The 16694-nt window shown below is 48.4% G+C and overlaps 1 protein-coding gene across 1 annotated transcript; it reads left to right on the top strand.

The window, feature by feature from the left end:
- Positions 1-225: 225 nt before the first annotated feature.
- CES3 (carboxylesterase 3) lies at positions 226-11596 on the top strand. Its single transcript, XM_047835118.1, has 13 exons — positions 226-307; positions 1414-1618; positions 1729-1867; positions 2033-2166; positions 2697-2850; positions 2954-3058; positions 3701-3802; positions 4174-4311; positions 8684-8764; positions 9857-10004; positions 10918-11067; positions 11217-11295; positions 11401-11596. The coding sequence occupies exons 1-13, from the start codon at positions 226-228 to the stop codon at positions 11594-11596; spliced, it is 1713 nt and encodes a 570-aa protein (XP_047691074.1).
- Positions 11597-16694: the final 5098 nt, after the last annotated feature.

Genomic DNA, 16694 nt, shown 5'->3' with positions numbered 1-16694 from the left:
TCCCTTCTTTGGGATTGTCACATCACCCACACTCCTGCAGGGCACTCTCTGAGCCTTCCTCCCCCAGCCGAGGCACTAAGCACTGCGTGTTAGGGCTGGCCACCAGCCAGATGGGGCTGTCCACCGAGGTTTTTGTAATACAGCCCTTTAGAGATTGGCTGTGCCAAAGGACGGAGGCTTTATTATAACTTGCACCACTTCTGCCTATAGTCAGTTGTGAGGAGCATGGGGACAGTGGTAAGAATTGGGCCCAGGGCCCTGGGCTGGGTGGCCTGTCTGCTCCTGGCATTCCCTGCTACAGCCACTGGTAAGACACACCAGCAGGACCTGCAGAGCTGGGAGCTTCGGGGTTGTTGGGAGGACTAGAGTAGAAGGCAAGAGTGAGGTAGGGATGGGGAGCGTTGGGCAGCCTTCTCCGAGAAGGAGCCCTCAGTTCCAAGAAATGCCAGGGGGATGTGCATCCTCTCCAGGCAGGGGTTGTGTGTGTGTGTGTGTGTGTGTGTGTGTGATCTCCAGAGCAGCCCTGCCAGAGAACACGATTGTCCTTAGGTTTTAAGGGCACCCAGGATTCTTGTAATCACTAAGATAGACACAGAAGTCACTGTAATGAAAAGAGGTTTACTCACAGTTCCTAGAAACAAGAGGCATGCAGGGAAGCATGGGGTCCGCTCTGTCAGGAGGGAGAGGACACGAGAGGAAAACGTGGTCAAGAGGCTTTGTTGTTTCCCAGAGAAGGAACAGGCAAGGCAGGCGAAAGTGAAGCAGGTTTCAGATTAGTTAATTTGAAGATTTTCAGTGGGCTCTGGGGCATAGGGCTGTCTCTAGTTGTGTGGCACCTGGCCCTCGGGTGATTAGGGCAGGTGGCTAGTGGTGGAAGAATCTGAGAAGCCCACAGAGGAGGTGGCTGGGAGCATGGACTCTGGATTGGTTGGTTTGTCTCGGGAAGGCACACCTCTCAGTGAATTGTTTACTATTTCTAAGAATTGGCTAGCCCTGAGACCTACAGTCCCTCCAGAGTCTGCAAGGCTCCCCTATGTCAAAACATCAAAATAAAGAAAATGAACAGATGTGATTATTGCACCTAACTGAGCAGATGAGGAATCTGAGGGTGAATGGCTAGCCCAAGCAAAGCCCCAGAGCAGGTCTGTGAGTCCAGGAGAGCCTCCCTCAGGGAACTGGTCTGGTCTGGAGAAGAGTGGTAGCCATGCTGAGGCAGGAGGAGAAAGTGGGAGGTAGTCATAGGGTCCATCCCACGGGCTTGCTGGGAAGGTAGTCAGAGCGCTGTGTGCAAAGAGCTCAGAACAAGGTCCACAGAGTAGATGCTCAGAGAGCCAGTGTTGAGTGAGTCCATTTGCCACTCCATACCCTGTGGAGGCTGCAAACTCACTCCATGGCCCTCCGTCCTACTCTCAGGGCCTGAGGTCACTCAGCCTGAAGTGGACACCACCCTGGGCCGTGTGCGAGGCCAGCAAGTGGGCGTGAAGGGCACAGACCGCCTTGTGAATGTCTTCCTGGGCATCCCGTTTGCCAAGCCACCTCTGGGGCCTGGTCGATTCTCAGCCCCGCGCCCAGCGCAGTCCTGGGAGGGTGTGCGGGATGCCAGCACTGCCCCTGCAATGTGAGTAGCCACAGCAGAGGTGGGCAAGCAGGCAGGCTGTTGGGGGGGTGGGCCTAGATGCCAGGACCGGTGGGCTGAGCTGCTGGCCCTGGGTTCATCCTTCGCCACAGGTGCCTGCAGGATCTGGAGAGAATGGACAACAGTAGGTTTGTGTTGAACGGAAAGCACCAGCACTTCCCTATTTCAGAGGACTGTCTGATCCTCAACATCTACAGCCCGGCTGAGGCCACCGTGGGGGCCAGGCGGCCGGTGTGCAGCCCAGGGGGCCCTGTTTGCCCATGCAGCTCTGCCCTGCCTAACCTCTCTCCAGCCCTGTTTCCGTACTGAGGGGGGTTCCCAAGAATGCCCTGGGTTGATGGCAGGGCAACTGGTGTCCCGGGAGCTGGGGGTCACCGCCCCATGGCTTCTCTGCAGGTCATGGTATGGATCCATGGGGGCGCTCTGGTGGCCGGCGCCGCCACCTCCCAGGACGGGTCAGCCCTGGCCGCCTATGGGGATGTGGTAGTGGTCACGGTCCAGTACCGCCTGGGGCTCCTTGGCTTCCTCAGGTGAGGTGACTGGCTTGGTGGAGGGCACTGCTGGCACTGGGGAGAGGAGCTTGTGAGGGGAGTTGGGGAACTAGGGTGGAGGTCCAGAGCTTGAATGCAGATTTCTCAGGCAAGCAGAGTGTCAGGAGACCAAGGGCCCCTCCCCCATGCCATCTGGGGCAGAGAAGGAGGCTCCCCATTGCTCCACCTTGGAGAAGGGCTCGATCAAAGCCAGAATTATACAGAGAACTTGGTCCTTTGGACAGAAAGTGTTGGCTCCTGGTCTGGGGCCAGGATCCCAGCAAGGGCTGGAGGCAGGGAGCAACAGCTCTGGCAGCCACTTGAGAACCAGCCCCAACCGGCTGGGTCCCCCCGTACCATGTGCTGGGCACGTGCCTAGTAAGCATGCCTCATAACTAAACCAGACTTGGTGAACGGGGGACGGTGTGCCCTCCTGGTGGCTGGTTCAGGGCCAACCTGCAAGGGCTGAGGACAATCTATGAGGGGAGCCAGGCTGCGCTAACCTCTGCCCCCCCGCGCCCCGCCCCCAGCACTGGAGACGAGCACGCCCCTGGCAACTGGGGCTTCCTAGATGTGGTGGCTGCTCTGCACTGGGTGCAGGGGAACATCTCCCCCTTTGGAGGTGACCCCAACTCTGTCACCATCTTTGGCGGTTCTGCCGGTGCCTGCATCGTCTCTGCCCTGGTGAGTCACCTCAGGGGACTAGCAACAGTATCTCCTGCGGCCCCAGACCTCCCAGCTCTCCTGCCTTCCTCTGACAGCCATCTGTCCTCCACATTGCTTCCAGGTCCTGTCCCCGCTGGCTGCAGGGCTATTCCACAGAGCCATAGCCCAGAGTGGAGTCATCACCATTCCCGGCTTACAGGCTTCGAACCCAAGGCTCCTGGCTCAAGTCTGCCTCTCTTTCATCCTCTTACCCCACATGTACCTACCACACCCCCACCCTGCACTTGCCCTGACGTCCCAGAATGGATGTCCCTGGCAGGGAGCCCCTTGTTAGCAGAGACAAAGGAAGCACACTGCCTACGGAAGCTCAGAGAAAAGCACCAGTGCCACCTGGGCACAAAATGATTCGGGGACCCGCACCTCCAGCCTCACTTCCTGCTGACTCCCCAAACTGCTCAGGCCTCAGCACCCACTATCATCCCCTCCCTGCCACACTGGCCATGCTGGAATCCCTCCTCTCTGAACCCTATCTCATTTCCATATTCACTCTGGCAAAACTTTCCTGACCCCACTGGGTCTGGAAATATAGTTAACTAGTTAATGACACTGTTCTCAGATTAGCAAGGAGGACTCAGCTACCCACACAAATAATGACAGTATGATGTAATGGGGGACACACAAGGTGCCTGGGGACCACCCAAGCTGGTGGCTTGGTGGCAGTTCTCTGGTCAGTCCCAAGTTCCCATCTCTGACATCACTGTCCCATCTTCCCTACAGATGTACCTCTTCTCTATGGGAGGCAGAGGGCTGGGGGTGAGGAGTGAGGGGTGAGGAGGGAGGGAGAGGCAAGACTCTTATCTGTCCCCAGAGCTTCGCGGACTCCGTGGCCTGCAGCTCTACCTCCTCAGCTGAGATGTTGCAGTGCCTTCGGGAGAAGGCAAACAAGGAGCAGATACTTAACATGAAGTTGGTATGCCTACCTCTTGGGGGACAGTGGCAGGCAATAGCACAGAGGGGTCCTGTCCAGCTTCTGTGAGAGCCGAGAGGCAATCAGCAGCCTGGGGTGAGGCTTGGGGCAGCCACCCCTGATGGGAAGGGGCTGAGGGCCCAACTTGGCCTGGGGGGTGTGAATGCAGAGGCACCCCTGCCCCGAGAGCAGGCCCTGTCTTCCAGGGAAGAGGCGTGCTTAGAAGGTCTCCCTATTCCCCCTGGGTCCTCTAACCCTGGTGACTTCTACCCCGTCTAAATAAGGCTCAGGCATGCAGCCAGTCGACCCCTGGGATGCCATCTTTTAAGGCATGGGCCTGACTGGGAAGACCCCTGCCTTGCTTTCTCCTACAGAACACTACAGCTACCTACACCATTGATGGCACCTTCTTTCCCAAGAGCCCCAGGGAGCTCTTGAGGGAGAGGCAGTTCCATTCTGTGCCCTTCCTCCTGGGTGTCAACAATCACGAGTTTGGCTGGCTCATCCCCAAGGTGAGTGTCCTCTGGCTCCTGTGTCCTTCAAGGCCCTATCCCAGCCAATCCTCTGCTACCCCGTCATTACCACAGCCTGTGAGGTGACACTCCCACTTGATAGGTGAGAAAGCAAAGCTCAGAGAGGTTTAAGGGACTTGCTCCAGGTTATGCAGATTAATTTTCCCAAAGCAAATGTTTCCTTCTGGGGACCAAGCTTTTGCACAAAGTGGCCTTCTGGGCAGTACTGATTTGCAGCATATTTGGCTTGGGGTCCGGTTTATACATCAAGCTCTATGAGACTGGTGAGTACGACTGTGTCTGAGAGACTAATTACCTGAGACTTTCAGGTTTCAAACAACAGCAAGCCAGTGAGGAACAGCATGGCCCATGTGCCTTCCAGTCCCTTCCAGGTGTACAGGACTCCCCACACAGCGCGTTAACATCATGCTTTCCTTCTGGGCATCTTCCATATCATTCTTCTACCCATCTTCACAGTGATTGACTTTAATGACTGCAAAACCTTCCACAAGGGAATCATAATAGTCCTTAATTTCTACACTTGGGCACTTTCTAGTTTTACAACTGAAGCTAAGAGGGCAGTGAACATTTTCATGTCCACAGCTTTTGTCCTTTTATTTATTCCTTTGGAATTGATCCCCAGGAGGGGGGCATTTGGGTGTTTGCTGGATGAGAGGCTCATGCAATCTTGACACTCAAGGACAAAGCTTGTAGGCCAGACGTGTGTGCGTGTGCGTGTGTGTGTGTGTGTGTAATGACTGATGAGTGTTAAGAGGAAACAGTACCCTGGACTCTGGCAGGCAGCCTTGGCCCCACATGGTCTACTTAGAGTCATGAGTGGAAGAGTGAGAAAGAGCCAAAGGCTGGCTCCCAAGACCTGGACAAGCCTGCCTGGAGCAGAATTCTGTGCCCGGGACTTTGTAGGCAGGATGTGTCTCAGGAATTGGGTGGCTCAGGGGGCTGTTCACCTCCTTGCTGGTGCAGAAATTCTCTTCAGTCCCCTTGTCATCCATGTGGACCCAACTATAGATTTTTCAGCCAACAAGATGTTTACTAAATGTCCATGGTGTTAGCTTTAACCATGGAAAGCAATTCATACATTTTCTGGACATCTCTCCACCTCTAATGTATTGCCACTGGCCGAGCACTTTGTGAAATTGCTACTACGCCAATTTAAACTGCTGCCAGTGACTAAAGTCTCCAAGTTTTATTGCAACTTTACCAGCTTTGCAGATGATAATTTTTTAAATACCAACTTTATTGAGATGTAATTTACATACCATAAAATGTACCCTTTAAAAAAGTGTGTAATTCAGTGGGTTTTAGTGCATCCACGAAGTCATGCAACCATCACCACTATCTTATTCCAGAACATTTGCATCCCCCTAAAATTCAGCCCATACCTGTTTGCAGTCACTTCGCATCCCTCCTCCCCCAGGCCCTGGCAGCCACTAATGTACTCTCTATCAAATCTGTGAATTTGCCTATTCTGTACATTTCAAATAAGTAGAATCCTACAATGTTTTTTTGTTTTGTTTTGTTTTTTTGGTGCCTGACCTCTTTCACCTAAAATGATGTTTTCAAGTTTCATCCATCTTGTATCTCGTGTTAGTATTCTTTCTTTTTTATGACTAAATAGACCCTTGTGTGGATACAGCGTGTTTTGTTTATCCATTCATCAGTTGATAGGCATTTGGGTCATTTCTACCTTTTTGGCTATTATGGATAATCCTACTATGAACATTCATGTACAAGTTTTTATGCAATTATAGGTTTTAATTTCTCTTGGTTATATACCTAGAAGTGGAATTGCTGGGTCCCATAGTAACTCTGTTTAATCGTTTGTGGAATTGCCTGTTTTCACTGTACCATTTCACATTCCCCCCCAGCAATGTAGGAGGATTTCGGTTAGTCCACATCCTCAACAACACTCACTAGCTCTCGTTTTGATTATAGTCATCCTAGTGGGTGTGAAGTGGTATCTCGTTGTGGTTTTGATTTGCATTTCCCTAATGACTTACCATGTTGAGTATCTTTTTATGTGATGATTGGCCATTTTTATATCTTCTTTGGAAAAATGTCTATTAAAATCTTTGCCCATTTTTAAATTGGATTATCTTTTTACCATTGAGTTGTAAGAGTTTCTCATATAGTCTAGACACAAGTCCCTGTCAGATGTATGATTTGTAAATCTTGTTTCCCATGCCGTGGGTTGTCTTTTCACTTTGTTACGGTGTTCTTAACAACAGAGAAAACTTAACATTTTGATGAAGTCCAATTTATTTTCTCTTTTGTTGCTTGTCCTTTGGGAGTAATATCTAAGAATTGATTGCTTAGTCAGATTTACCTCTACGTTTTCTTGAAGAGTTTCATAGTTTTAGCTCTTATGTTTAGGTTTATGATTCATTTGAAGTTAAAACTGTGCATATGGTGTGACTGAGGGATTTTTTTGTATGTGGTTATCCAGCTGTTCCTGAATCAGTTGTTGAAACACTTTTTTTTTTCCTTATTGAACTGTCTTGATACGCTTCCTGAAAATCATTGGCCATAAACTTAAGGGTTTATCTCTGGACTCTCAGTTCTATTTGGTTAATTATATGTCTATCCTTATGCCAGTACCACACCATACTGATTAGTTTTGTACTAAGTTTTGAAATGGAGAAGTGTGAGTCCTCCACCTTTGTTCTTCTTTGTTCTTCAAGATTGCTGTGTTACTTTGCTAGGGTTGCCATAACAAAGGACCACAATCTGGGTGGCTTAAACAACAGAAATTTGGTTCCTTCTGAGTCCTGTGAGAGAGAGTCCACACTTCTCTACTATGTTCTGGTTGCATCAGGCGTTCCGTGGCATTCTCCCTCTGTCTTCACATTCTGTGCCATCTGTCTCTGTGTCCGAATTGCCCCTTTTCACAAGGACATTAGTCATATTGGACTAGGGCCCACCCTAATGATTACCTTTGCAATCGTCTTAACTTGACTACCTCTCTAAAGGCCTCATCTTTAAATAAGGTCACATTCTGAAGTACTGGGGGTTATGCCTGTGCATATCTTTTTGTGAAGATACAAATCAATCCCTAACAGTTGTTCTGGTTATTCCATATGAATTCCATATGAATTCCATATGAATTCTGATCAGCTTATCAATTTCTGCAAAAAAAAAAAAAAGTGGCTGAGATTTTGGTAGGGATCATGCTGAATCTATAGACCAGTTTAGGAAGTATTGCCATCTTAACAAGATGAAGTCTTCCAACCCATGAACATAGGATGTCTTTCCATTTACTTAGGTCCTCTTTAGTTTCTCTAGTTTTTAATGTACAAGGTTCATACTTTGTTAATGAAGTTGATTCCTAAGGATTTTATTTTTCGATGCTCTTGTAAATGAAATTGTTTTCTTCACATCACCTTCAGGCTGTTCATTGCCGCTGTATAGAAACACAACTGATTTTTGTCTATTGTTCTTATCATTTTAAAGAACTTTGCTCCTTTAGCTTTTTTAGTTTAGTCCTTTAATGTTTAGTGCAGGTTAACATCCCCCTGTGGGTATGCACTCTTTGTGTTTGCTCATCCATGAGTTTTCTGTTCCTGTTTTCACAATGATTAACCAAGAGCCCCACAGCCATGAAACTAACTTTAATAGCGAACACTTTACAGTGCTTACTGTATGTCAGGGTCTTCATAGTTACTACTCCGATCTTCATAACAATCCTATGAGGCAGGTTATTGCCATTCCTCTTTCACGGATTAAGAAACTGAGACACCAAGAGTTTAAGCAATGGGCCCAGGTCATGGATTTAGCAAGTGGCAGAGCTGGGATTTGAACCCAAAGACTGTGCCCTTAAAAACCTAACATATAAAGCCAACATTTTGCTTTAAAAACAACATATGGGGCGCCTGGGTGGCTTGGTCGGTTGAGTGTCTGACTTCGGCTCAGGTCATGATCTCACAGTCCGTGAGTTCGAGCCCCGCATCAGGCTCTGTGCTGACAGCTCAGAGCCTGGAGCCTGTTTCGGATTCTGTGTCTCCCTCTCTCTCTGCCCCTCCCCTGTTCATGCTCTGTCTCTGTCTCAAAAATAAATAAACGTTAAAAAAATTAAATAAAAATAAAAATAAAAACAAAAACAACATTTTAACTTTCCCTGTAGGCCTTGCTAAGCACTCGGGGGTCTTGATACTGCTATGACCCACGTGCTTGTTGTATTTGGCGCTGTTTCCTCCCTCCTCGATTTGAGGTTTATCTCTTCAAGTCTATGGACTTGTGGGCTTCAACACACTTGGCTCTGTTCACAGGACTGTGAACACTCGCCTGCTCATAGCTGGGAGTAGGGGATGGGCAGTAATCAGGCTGTGCTGAGAAGACCCTGATGTCCCCACAGGGCTGGGGTTTCCTGGATAAGATGGAGCAGATGAGCGTGGAGGATATGCTGGCCATATTAAGACCCCACTTGACCATTCTGGTGAGTCAACAAGGGAGGAAGAGGTAGTCCAATGGGTATCCTATCCAGAATAGTAGGGCACCCTCTTCCTCCTACCCTTCAACCCCCACAGCTACCCACACACCACCAAACCCCTTGGTCCAACTGCTGACTTTTAGTTCCACCTAGAAATCCCCTTGGACATGAGTCAGTATGGTTCCCAAAGGAAGATCATCATCATCATTTTCATCATTTCATCATTTTCATCATATGCCCCTTAATGAGCCCATATTATGTGCCAGAGACTATGCTGTGCTGTGCTGAGCACTAGGACAGGGATTCATTTCCTTCAATTCTTACTATATCCCTGTGAAATAGACACTTTCATTTTCCCCATTTTACAGATGGGTCAAGGTCTCATGATAAGTAAAGGGCAGAGGCAGAGCTTGAGCCAGCTGTCTGACCCCACAGCTTCAGCTGTTAAGATCATCCTGTCAGATGTGGAGTAAGTTGGATCTGGAGTCCAATCCAAGCCCTGGCTACCTGTCCTCAGTGAGCCTAATCCCTTTGAGCCCATTTCCTCCCCTGTAAATGGGGATATACCTCCCATATGAGGAAACTGGATGCTGTATTTGAAAACTCTACTAGGGAGCTGGTATTGAAAGAGGCTCAATCTATGCATATTTCCCTCCCTTCTTTGGACCCCCCCAGAGCCCTCTCCATTCATACAACCTCATCACTATTCTCTGGAGCTCTGTGGAGCCCCCATGATTTGTTCTTTTACCAACTTGCTGGTTAACTTCAACTAGGCAACTGCTCAAGATCAGAACCCTTAGCTGGGAACTTCACGTAGGCTGCCAAACAACACTGCCAGGCAGGAACTGACTTTCTGGGAGGCTCAGCAACCTATCTGAGATCACACAGCAAAGCAGCAATCACAGAGCTAGGATTTGACTCCAGGTCTGACCTTACCCTGCCTAGACATTATCTAGAACCCCAAAGGGAGGCAAGGGCTGGGCCCTGGCACATGAGCCCTGGAATATGAAGAGGCTGTGCTGGAGGGTGTGAGGCTTCTTTGGAGGGTCTGCTGGGCTGTGGGACCTGAGCATGCCTAAGTCTGGCTTCCTGCCCCAGGATATACCCCCCGAGGTGATGCCCACCATCATAGATGAATACCTAGGCGGCAGTTTCGACGCAGAAGCCAGACGCAATGCCATCCAGGAATTCTGGGCTGACCTTATGGTTATCTTTCCCACCTTGAATTTCTCAAGAAACCTCCGAGGTGAGCCTATCCCTGTTCACCTGCCCTACCCTTCCCATTTTGGCCCAGGAGTTGGGTTATCATAGGCATCATGGCCCCACACCCTGCTGCTACCCCCACACCTCGCTTTCTCTCTGAGATGTAGCGTTAACAGTAATGAGAGGTGACTCTGGCAGGTCACTCTGCAGGGGAGAAAACCAAGGCTCAGAGATGTGCAGTAGAGATTTGAAGGTGATCTGGCTGTGACATCTGTCACCTCATTGATCGCCAGGGTTGATTCAGCTGATCTGACTGGCTAGGTGCGTGTCCCCTTCCTCCCTCATCGCTGCATTGTGTCCTTCCCAAAGCTGCACTATCAGTCAAGGACGACCTTCCCCAATAGAGGAAGACCATTCATTCTTCAGTCAAGGGAATATGAGTAGCTGCGCTCTCCTGCTAGAACCTCCAAACAAGCTCTCAGAGAGGCGCAGTGACTTGTCTAAGGTCACCCAGCAGGGCCCATCCCCAATTCTCAGGCATTCATTGATTTTTCCCACATTCAGCACTTCTCCTGGGAGAAAAGTCTTGCTTCCCCCAAGCCTAGTGGCTAGTCCCTGACACAGCCCTAGAATAGCACCAAGTTCCTATCTTTGTGACCTTAGGCAAGATACCTAACCCCTCTGTGCCTCAGTTTCCTCATTTGCAAAATGACAACAATAATAGGCTCTAACCCATAGGTTGTTGTGAGGATGAAATTAATGATTGCACATAAAGCACATGGAATGGTGCACAATGGCCAGCAAGTGCTCGGTAAATGCTTGCTGATAATTATGGTGTCATCATCAGTATTGTTACTGGTGTTAGTGTTATTGGTGTTACTATGAGCCAGTCCTGTTAGAGGTAGGACCTGGTCAGGCTGAGGGTACCTAACTCTGATGCCACCCTCTCTCCGCAGATTCTGGAGCCCCCGTCTTTTTCTATGAGTTCCAGCATCGACCCAGTTCTTTTGCGAAGATCAAACCAGACTGGGTGAGGGCTGACCATGGGGCTGAGATTGCCTTCATATTTGGGGGTCCTTTCCTCATGGATGAGAGCTCCCTGCTGGGTGAGGACAGATAGACATCGATCCCTGGGCTGTAGGCTCCACAGACTAGGGTGGGGCTTGCAGGCACAGAGGTCTCCAGTCAGCACAGGGAACACTTGGGTTCTCTCCAAAACCCACCTGACCTTGATCTAGGTCTGTTCCTCCCCTAGCCTTTCCAGAAGCTACACAGGAGGAGAAGCAGCTGAGCCTCACCATGATGGCCCAGTGGACCCAATTTGCCCGGACAGGGTGAGTGAGCAAGTGGGAACACCTGGCTTTGGGCCTCTACTATGCAGATCTTCCCCCAGGGGATAAAGCAGGCGGCCCTGGACTTCATTCATTTTTCCTACCCAGGGACCCCAATGGTGAGGGGTTGCCTCCTTGGCCTGCATTCAAGCAGTTGGAGCAATACCTGGAAATCAGCCCGACACCACGAGTTGGCCAGAAGCTAAGAGAAGCCCAAATGCAGTTCTGGGCAGAGATACTTTCTGCCAACTTCCGGCAGTGGCAGCAGAAGCAGAAGGGCAGGAAGGCCCAGGAGGAGCTCTGAGGCAGGGCATGGGCCTTCTTGGCTGGAGGCCAACCCTAGGGGTGGCAGAGTCCCAGCAAAACAGCTTCTTTCTCCCGCTACTAAGAAACTTTAACTCAAACCAAGCTGATGTATGGACATGTCCCTTAAGGAATCAGCCCCTCCATGACTGACATTGTGCTGTTGAAATGTCACCTGCTTCCCACTTTAAGGGCCTCTGTACAAACTTCTCCCTCTTCTTTCCCCCTTGCTTCCTAGCAAGTTCCAACTCTTTCCTTAAGCTCCCTCCTCCATGAAGCTTTCCCTGCCTTCTCTAGGCCCGAGTGTATGTCCGTTACAGCATAGCCCACTCCAGGCTAGCACTGTCTGTATCTGTGTCTCTTTCCCTTCTCTGAGAGTAGAAATCAACCTGACCCCACTCTGCATCTTCCCCACAAGGATCAGGAGGACTTGGAGTCAGGAATGTTTGATGAGCGAGTAAAAGACTGAGAGAGTGTGTGAATGGTGGCTGCTGGATGTGAACCCAGGCTCTTCAGCCACCAAAGCTATGCTCAGGCCTACACAGATGTGCCCCTTGGCCAGAAGGGTGAATGGACTCCAAAGGCAGTCCTGGGGTAGGAGGAAGTCCTGAGACCTCAAAGAATTCTCTAGAATGGATCTCAGCCCCCAAAGGCCTCTAACTCAGGCTAAAGGAGATCCTTTTCTCTGTGCTGCCCAGACTTGTTCCCCTGCTCCCCTGCACAAGACACAGCAGAATCCAGCAGGGCCAGAGCCCTGACTCTTAGCCTATGAGATGTCAGCTTCCCAGTCCTAGTGCTTCAATGCTTTATGGCCTGCTAGGCTCCTCCCTGCCCTCCCAGCTTGGGGAGACCAACTTCTGGGGGAACTGAGCACAGCTCCACAGCACCTACTAGGACACAGGAGAGGAGACTGGGGGAGGGTGTCTGGACTAGTGCATCAGTCAGACTATTGTCACAGAGAAAAGAAGAGGCCTACCCACTCAGGCTACAACAAATGAAGAGGAGTCAGAGGCTTTTGAGGCAAACATTTCTTCTTGTTGAGAATCAATGCACCACTCCCTTGGGGCATCTGGATTTTAATACAGGCCACAAGGACTTTCTTTCCCTGCCCCCACTATCTCATCCTACAGGTCTAATCCCACATATACCCTTCTTCCATCAGACTCAGTTCCTGGCTGCTGAGGGTTACATGAAAGCACTTGCAACTGGGACCAGTGCTGTTCAGGGAAGTCCTTTTTGGGCAAGGAGGAGACACATAAAGCCAGAGGGACACTAAGTCATACCACTCCCCTGCTCAAGAGCTCCTTGTGATTCTCTGTCACCCTTAGGGCAAGTCCAAGTTCTTCACATGGCATTGAAAGCCTTCTGTTCTCATCCCTCTTCTCCACCAGGGAAGTATGTCCCCACAAGCCAGTAGAGAGCCTGGCAAGTACATAAGCCCCAATCACAGTGTGCCACCAGGGACACAGAGGGCTGTAGGAGCACAGAGGCATAGTCCAGCCCTGACATGTGCCTTCTCTAAATAAATAAATAAATAAATAAATAAATAAATAAATAAATAAATAAATCTTAAAAAAATAAAGGGTAAAATTAAGTGATTTTTTTTGTATCTAACTACTTTCTGTGTTTATTGCTTTCCCTATTCTGGACACTTCATATAAATGGAATCATATTATATGCAGTCTTTTGTGATTGGTTTCTTTCACTTAGCATAATGTTTAGATGTTCAGCCATGGTGTAGCATGTATATTTCATTTCTTTTGGCCAAATAATATTTCATTTTATCAATATACCACATTTTGCTTACTCATTCATCAGTTGATGGACATTTGGATTGTTTCTACCTTGTAGCTATTATGAATAATACTGCTCTAAATGTTTGTGTACAAATTTTGTGTGGACATGTTTTCATTTCTCTTGGAGATACACACATACACATACACAGAGGAGTAAAATTACTAAGTTATATGGTAACTCTTATAATCATTTGAGGAACTGCCAGACTGTTTTCCAAAGTGGCTGCCCCATTTCACATCCTGACCAGAAGTCTATGAGGATTTAGATTTCCCTACATTATCTGAATTTTTTATTCCAGATGCCCTAGTGGGTATGAAGTGGCATCTAATGTTGGTCTGATTTGCATTTCCCTGATGGCTAATGATGTTGAATATCTTTTCATATATTTATTAACCTTTCAAATATATTCCTTGGAAAAATATCTTTGTATCCTTTGCCCGTTTTTTAATTGGGTTGTTTGTCTTTTTGTTAAGTTGTAAGATCCTTTATATATTCCAAATGTAAGTCCCTTAACAGCAACTTGTATATGATTTGCAAATATTCTCTCCCATTCCATGGGTTGTCTTCATTTTCTTTATTTTTTGCATGGAGCTATCCAGTCGTCTAACACCGTTTGTTGAAAAGACTGTTCTTCCCACCACTGAATGGTCTTGGCACCCTTGTCGAAAATCAACCAAGCATAGATACGATGGATTTATGGACGGACTCTTAATTCTGTTCCATTATTTTATATGTTTGGCTTATGCCAACACCTACCACCCTCTCTTGATTACCATTCGTAATAAGTTTTGAAATAGGAAACTAGGAGTCCTCCTACTTTATCCTTGTTCATGCTTGTTTTGGCTATGCCGGGTCCCTTGCAATTCCATACAAATTTTAGAATCCAGCTGCCAATTTCTACCAAGAAGTCAGCTGAGATTCTTATAGGGATGGCATTGAACCTGCAGATCAATTTGCGGAGTGTTACTTTACCAACTTAACAATATTAAGTCCTTTCACACAAACATGGGGTGTCTTCCCATTTGTTTACATCTACTTTAATTTCTTACAAAATGTTTTGTAGTTTTTAGAGTATAAGTTTTGGACTTCTTTTGTTTGGGAGCCTCCAGTTCATGGAGGTGCCCCAGGAGTTATCAAGTCCACAGCTGAGCTGAGGCTGTGCTTTTCTGAGAAACACCTGTGAATACAGAAGTGGCCAAGTACACTGGCCAAACCCCTCTTGGGGGGTCCTATCTGTTATCCCTCATCCATGGCTTGGTGTTGCCTACCCCCACCCCTGGCACTGGCCTCTAGGGTTCCTCAGTGCTGGCCATCTATGAACCCTTGCTAGCCAGAAGGTCCTGAAGGTTCCTTAATGGTGCCATTCTGACAGACACAAACTCTCCCTAGGTCTGTAACTACTACCTTTGATGCTGTTTGGAATAGAGAAGGTTAACTCCCCCCATTTTGATATACCCTGGTGAGGGTCTTTGCTGACCTGCTTGAGCATAGGATCTCAGCTCAGTGAGAGGATTCTTCCATCGTTGCAGGTACCTTTACTGCCCCCTGTGGGTGGGATGTCATGTCAGAACCATGGTGGGTCCAGAACCATGCCCTCTAACTTCGTCCCAGGCCCAACTGCTAGGCCAGCTCCAAGAGGCTCCTCTCTCCATGACCTGAGATCAGGCCTCTAAGAACACTCCACCCCTGAGGCACCTGGGTGGCTCAGTCAGTTAAATGTCCAAATTTGGGTCAGGTCATTCTCTCAAGGTTTGTGAGTTTGAGCCCTGCATTGGGCTCTCTGCTGTCAGCACAGAGCCCGCTTCGGATCCTCTCTGCCCCTCCCCAGCTTGCACACACACTCCCTCCCTCTCTCTAAAGTAAATAAACATTTTTAAAAATCTTTTAAAAAAAAAAAGAACACTCCACCCACTTGTCAGACATGTCTACTTATGGCTAAAGCCCAGTAGTGGACCAGATGACGCTTCAGTCTTCTCCCACAAAAAGAGGAAGCTGGGTGACTCAGGACAGGAGCCACTTAGTGCTACACATCAGAATCACAGATCCTTAACCCTAAGATAAGGTTGCATCAAGGACATCTGGCTGACCCAGCTACCCATTCATCATCCCCCATGCCCCATGTGAACTCTGAATGGAGCACCTCTCTACTGAGGCACCTGGCCTGGCACAACTGCTCCCTATAGGGACAGGTGAAAGGTTGTTTCTTTTTTCAGGGAGAGATGGCAGGAGTGGAGCCAGCTGTTGGCAGGACCACACCTTAAAGCCCACATAGAACCAGCCAAGTTGCTGCACAGCTGGGTAGAAGAATCTATATGTGACTGGCACCCAGACCTAGCAGGTGGATTCACAGTCCTATCTGCCTTCTCTACCACCCCCTTCCCTTGTCCTCCCTCCCCCAGTTTGGCCCTTGCTTTGAGTGACACATGCTTAGTGCATTCAGGTAAACTAACCTTGTCAGGTCCTAGGCAGAAGAAACAAGTGGCTCTGCCGCCTCCCTCAAATAGGGCTCCATACTCCTAATGATGCGGCCATGCACAGCCCACAGGGGAGGCTGGCAGAGTGAGGAAATGAGGAGGTGAATGTGGTCCAGAAAGAGGGATGTATGTGGTCCAGACCAGATGGAGCCACTGGTAGTCACTACTTCCTTGGTTCTGACTTCCCTGTCCTCCCATCCCTGCTCTCTTGAAACCCACACTGATGGTGAACTCTCCACTAATGTTGTTAAAGAAAATATAGAAAATACAGAAAAATTAAAGAAAAAAAGAGAAAAAAATCAAGATCATTAATGACTCTGCAACTCAGAGGCAACCACTGACACTATTTTGACATTAATCCTTCCTGTTTCTTTAGACAGCTTTGGAGTGCACTCTCCATGGCTAATCTGCTCGTATTCAATATACAATTCCAAATTCTGCCTTTTTCCAGTTATTAAACCACAGCAGCCTTTTCCCAAGTACTGATGACAACAGCTGACATAATGGGTTTCCCCTGTTTTAAGTAATTTCCCTGTGTTAGCCCATTTAACTCTCACTGCAACTGTATGAGTTAAGTACTGTTATTATGCTGATTTTACAGAAGGAGTAACTCAGGTTCAGAGAAGGTAAGTGACTTTCCCAAGGTCACACAGCTCATGATGGGTAGGGCTGGGATTCAAACCCAGCAGCCTGGCTCAGAACCACCACACTAAGCCATCTGCTGCTTTATTGAGTCTTACAGAACATGTCATTACTGACTGTGTAGCATATATTATATAATGTAGATGCAACGTCCCTTATTCACCTATCCCTTCTGGTCATGTTGGG

The sequence above is a fragment of the Prionailurus viverrinus genome, chromosome E2, assembly GCF_022837055.1.
Source record: "Prionailurus viverrinus isolate Anna chromosome E2, UM_Priviv_1.0, whole genome shotgun sequence".
In the NCBI taxonomy this organism is placed as follows: domain Eukaryota; kingdom Metazoa; phylum Chordata; class Mammalia; order Carnivora; family Felidae; genus Prionailurus; species Prionailurus viverrinus.
Note: the sequence above shows the minus strand (reverse complement) of the source record. Positions and strands in the feature narration are given on the sequence as shown.

Excerpts from the sequence above, each read along its gene's own strand:
- CES3 (XM_047835118.1), top strand. The coding sequence starts at position 226 with ATGGGGACAGTGGTAAGAATTGGGCCCAGGGCCCTGGGCTGGGTGGCC. Across the intron at positions 308-1,413 it reads ATTCCCTGCTACAGCCACTG|GGCCTGAGGTCACTCAGCCT; the intron begins GTAAGACACACC and ends TCCTACTCTCAG. Across the intron at positions 2,167-2,696 it reads GGGCTCCTTGGCTTCCTCAG|CACTGGAGACGAGCACGCCC; the intron begins GTGAGGTGACTG and ends CCCCGCCCCCAG.